General features: G+C 37.9%; 1 protein-coding gene across 1 annotated transcript; it reads right to left on the reverse strand.

Moving 5' to 3' along the window:
- Positions 1–386: 386 nt before the first annotated feature.
- Positions 387–4285, reverse strand: LOC103450192 (probable LRR receptor-like serine/threonine-protein kinase At3g47570). Its single transcript, XM_008389504.4, has 2 exons — positions 1181–4285; positions 387–981 (listed from the first exon to the last, which is right to left on the reverse strand). The coding sequence occupies exons 1-2, from the start codon at positions 3894–3896 to the stop codon at positions 557–559; spliced, it is 3141 nt and encodes a 1046-aa protein (XP_008387726.1). The 5' UTR covers positions 3897–4285; the 3' UTR covers positions 387–556.
- Positions 4286–4977: the final 692 nt, after the last annotated feature.

Consider the following 4977-nt stretch of genomic DNA (forward strand, 5'->3'; position numbering starts at 1 on the left):
ATACAGATTCTTGTAACTGATTTCCATTAATTTATTTCGGGTACTTCATCAGTCTATAATTCAGTAGGTACGAACCAACAATAAATAGGAGTTTACGACATTCCAAGCAAATCAAATAGACTGAAATGGTGGCGGTCACTTCTGCAATTAGGATTATGTAGTATATCGTCGAGCGCCTTCTGGATATAAACAGAAAATATTACAAAAAGGTAACGATTTCAGACCCAGAACATCAAAAGTAATTTCGTTCTATCTACAACTCCAAATATTGAGAAAAAACTGGTTCAACAAAAAATTGAATTTCACATAAGTGCAAGATAGAGTCGAAATCTTTTACTACTACCAGGTAACTCATGTCAAAAAAGTAAAAGTAAAAGAACGATAGATGAATGAAGAGAGAAACAATGGTTAAAAAATTGGCGAGACTAGGGGCATCTCATCAGTTTCACACAAATGTACTGCACCTGGCTTTTCTCTAGTAGTTAGTACCATACAAAACAGAGAGAGCATAAACAGAACAAACTTATTCGTATCTCATATACTACAAAGCTTCTTCTTATCGAATTTTCAGATACGAGTCCCTTATTGCCTTCATTTTGTTGACGACGACATCCATAAGCATCCGATCTCCTGGTGAAATTGCAGAGCAAGAGAGTCCTATCTGCACCACAGAAACCAAGCATTCCTCCAAGCTTCTTCCTTGGACAGAGCTGCGGTCCGGATATTTTATAATTGGTTTTTCGTGTACATCATTTCTGCATCTGTCATCATTAGCATCTGCTTCTTCTCTTTCAAAGAGTAATGAAGGGTCAACTATGTCACCGGCATGGTCGGGCATCGCCATGGCTGCAAATTGGTGAATGCTTAGACCATCCTTGAACATGTCATCTGTAGGTCTTTTTCCAGTGAACATTTCTAGCAACAGTATTCCAAAGCTATAAACATCTCCTAGTGTGGAGACTTGGCCTCCCATGCCATACTCTGCCATTCAATACTCGCATTAGGATGTCACAGTCAAATGTTTAGAATTCTAAATGTATTTCAGTGTTTTCTGATGATTCATTTTCAAGGAAAATAATCATTTACGTTTTTCTGTTTTATTAAATACTAATACAGACACAATTAAGTTGGCTACCAATAAGTTAATGGGAAGAAAAAGGATAACCAAATAAATTCATACCCGGAGGAATGTAGCCTATGGAACCCTTGAGCACGGCTGACATGGTTTGACTTGGGGAGGCGTTATTTGATGCTTCCAAGAGGAACCGTGCTAAACCAAAGTCACCAACATGAGCCACCATATCTTCATCAAGGAGAACATTGCTTGGCTTTAGATCAGAGTGAACAATTGCCGTATCACAATGGTGGTGGAGGTAATCCAATGCAGAAGCAACATCAATTGCAATATTGAGTCTTTGGATAAAGCTCAACCTCTTGCTATGAGATTCCTCATCATGCAACCACACATCCAGACTTCCATTTACCATGTACTCAAACACTAGACTTTTAAAGTCATTGCCTTGATTGTCAATGCTTGAACAAGCAGTTATGATCTTGAGAAGATTACGGTGCCTTATACTTCTTAAAGCTTCACATTCACGAATGAAACTCTTGGAAGCTCCTTGTTGTTGAAGGTTTAATACCTTAACTGCAACTACATTTCCATCACTAGGGAGTACTCCTTTGTAAACAGAACCAAAACTTCCTGAACCAATCAGATTTTCTCTAGAGAACCTGTTAGTTGACTCAACAAGTTCTTTGTAAGAGACACCTGATTTCCAATCCTTATAAGAACGTGAACTTGCCGGTAAACCTCTTGGCTTCTTAAGCATTGAACGTGCAACAATAAAGCATGACAGAGCAATTATGAATGCAAGTCCACAAGCTGCAGGGATAACTACTTTTGGGGCAAGTAATCTTCGAGATGAATGAGCCTTTATGTTGGAGCATGGAGGTAGACTTAATCGTGGGATGCCACCACAAAGCTTGCCATTTCCAAGAATTGAGAGACCACTTGCATTTAGAAAGATCCCTTCTTTAGGTAATTCGCCTTGGAAATTATTATTAGAAACATTGAGATTCTTGAGAAAACTTAACTTGCCTATAAATTCAGGAATTTGCCCAGAAAAATTATTGCTCGAAATATCCATCTCTTCCAAGCTTCTTAAACTTTTGAGAGATTGAGGAATTGTTCCTTCAAATTTGTTATTTGCCAAGTACAAGCGCTCCAACATAATACAATTGCCGAGTGTCGTAGGGATTTCACCCGACAAGTTGTTTACAGACACATCTAGCTCCACTATTTGTACCAAATCGCCCACTTTAGCTGGTAGTGAACCAGTCAAGTAATTGTTAGACAGGAGCAAATAAATTGAAAGAGATGAAATCCCAATAACCTCTTGAGGTATGGTGCCTGTTAAATTGTTTCGGGACAGGTCAAGTGCCAATAGACGTTGGCAGTTAGCAAGAGTTGGAGGAATGCTTCCCTCAAGCCTATTGCCGCTGATGTAGAGCTCTGTCAATGAAGTCAAGTTACCTAAGGAAGATGGAATTGGCCCATAAAACTTGTTGTCATCCAAATATAGTTCCCCTAACTTCTGAAGCCTCCCAATTTCTTCAGGGATCTTACCGCTGAGAAAGTTATAGTTTATTCCAAATACGGTCAAGTTTACAAGATTGCTGATGCCTCTATCCATGCTTCCATATATCAAGTTTTTCTCCATTGTAAGAGAGGTTAGTTGGGTGGAAAGGTTGGATATGGACTTTGGCAATTCATCTCTGAATTGGTTATGGTGAAGACCCAACTCCTCCAGACTTGTACAATTAGCCAAGAAGCTGATGAAATTCAGGTCACCAATTTTTCCAGTTCCTAGTCTATTAACACCAAAGTTTAGTCCAACTAAGCTTCGCAATCTTCCAAGGCTTTCACCAGGAACTGTTCCAGTGAGATCATTTTCAGGCAAATTGAGATAAAGAAGTCTAGAAGCATTTGAGAACGATGCAGGAATATTTCCTGTGAATTTGTTGCCACCAACATGAAATTGTTCGAGATTAGGAAGAATAACGCCAACATTTGGCGGTAGCTCTCCATGAAGCTGGTTCTGACTGACACCGAAAATGGATATGGAAGAAATATTATAGATTGAAGGAGGGACCTTACCAGACAGATTGTTTTCTGCAACTGAGAATGCTTGCAAGCCTGTAAGATGCCCGAGCTCATTGGGTATACTTCCTTGAAAGTTGTTTCCACCAATATAAAGACTATACAAAGAAGAAAAGTTTCCTATCCAACTTGGGATAGTTCCAGTGAGATTGTTTGTATCAAACCATAGAATATTTAAATCCAACAACGAACTGAGTTGGTCTGGAATCGGCCCAATAAGTGTATTGGAGTAAAGGTCAAGCACTCTTAGTTCTGTACAGTGAGAAATATTAGTTGGAATCTTCCCGCTGAAGGAATTGACAGACAGGTTGAGGTGTTGCAGGCTTTGTAGACGACCCAATTCTTGAGGAATTTCACCACGAAAATTGTTCTTTCTCAGATTGATTCCAGTAAGATAAGTAAGATTTCCAATAGAAGGTGGTATGGAGCCGACCAATTTCTGAGACTGCAGCTCCATCGTCAAGACTCTTTTGATGGAATTGTTGCATGTAACGCCTACCCAACTGCAGAAATGGACAGAATCATTCCAAGAGCTCATGATAAGAAAAGGATCGTCAACGATTCTTTTCTTGAAGTCAAGCAGCACCATGCGATCAGTTTCATTTCCAAGGGCAGTGCTACTGCTAGGGGGTGTCGAAGCTTCCAGACCTGCGGCGCTCATGCACAAAAGAATCAAGCCATAAAAGTGTATAAACACAAGCAGCTTGGTTTGAGTGCTACTTGAATGCTCCATTCTTTTTTAAAACACAGAGCAAATAAGATACCAAGTTTCTTTCTTGTTTTTTCTTTTGGCTGTGAAGAAATCGATTATCTATTACACAAATACATAAGAAAGAAACCCGGCCGACGGCGGGATCTAATAAGGAGTTGAATATTAGACCACAGCTCCTGCTGTGTCCTTCCCTTACATTCAAGCTGTGTTGACCGTGACTACTTTTCTGAAGAGAAAAATATCACAGTAATTTGATTGTACAACCATTATGATTTGATCATCGTTATTCTATACTTTGGCTAATTAATTTGTGTTTTATATATTGAGTATTGTCACTCTCTCCCTTCCAAGCAATTTGAAAATGTACAGAAAAAAAAAGGAAGAAAAAAATCCAAACAATTATGAGGGTAGTGAGAAATACCAGTCTACTACAAAATATCAAATGTGTATGGATATGCAAAATGAAGGAGTTTTTCTTTTCAAGGTTGTGAAACCTTTCTAAGAAGTTAAAACCTTCCCAATGAAATTCAAAACTTGCATGTCATTCTTTTTACAAAATCCTTCAAGTTTCATCGATCGTCATGGAGAAATTGCATTGGAACTTTGACTTGTCTTTAAGAGTTATATTGATGATGTTTTCAATAAGACTTTCCTCATCAGAACTCTCTTTTACATAAACCAAGCATAGAAAAACCAAACATTATAAACCATTCAAATTATGAGAAGTTTACGAAATATAATTATAAAAAGAAATAAAACAATAATACTATACCATATAAAAACATATTACCTCATTTTCCAACGAGCTAATCTCGTGTGCCCAACAAAGCTTGAAATGTTTCTGACAACAATAAACTACAATACTAATCCAGTACTCTACCCCCAATACTAAATGCAAATTATGATGCAACAGTTGAAAGAGAATTGTTAACACATCTCGTGCTAACTGAGAAAGTATCAGATAATGAAAACGCTCGATTTGTCACTAAGGAAGAACATTTATGTCTACTTTTTTATCTATTCTTTTATCCTCCAAATGCTTCTGCAATTCACTTTTTTCCAATCAAACTTGAACCATTGTAATTATTATCAAAATCCTAAA

Source organism: Malus domestica, chromosome 12 (genome assembly GCF_042453785.1).
Source record: "Malus domestica chromosome 12, GDT2T_hap1".
NCBI lineage: Eukaryota > Viridiplantae > Streptophyta > Magnoliopsida > Rosales > Rosaceae > Malus > Malus domestica.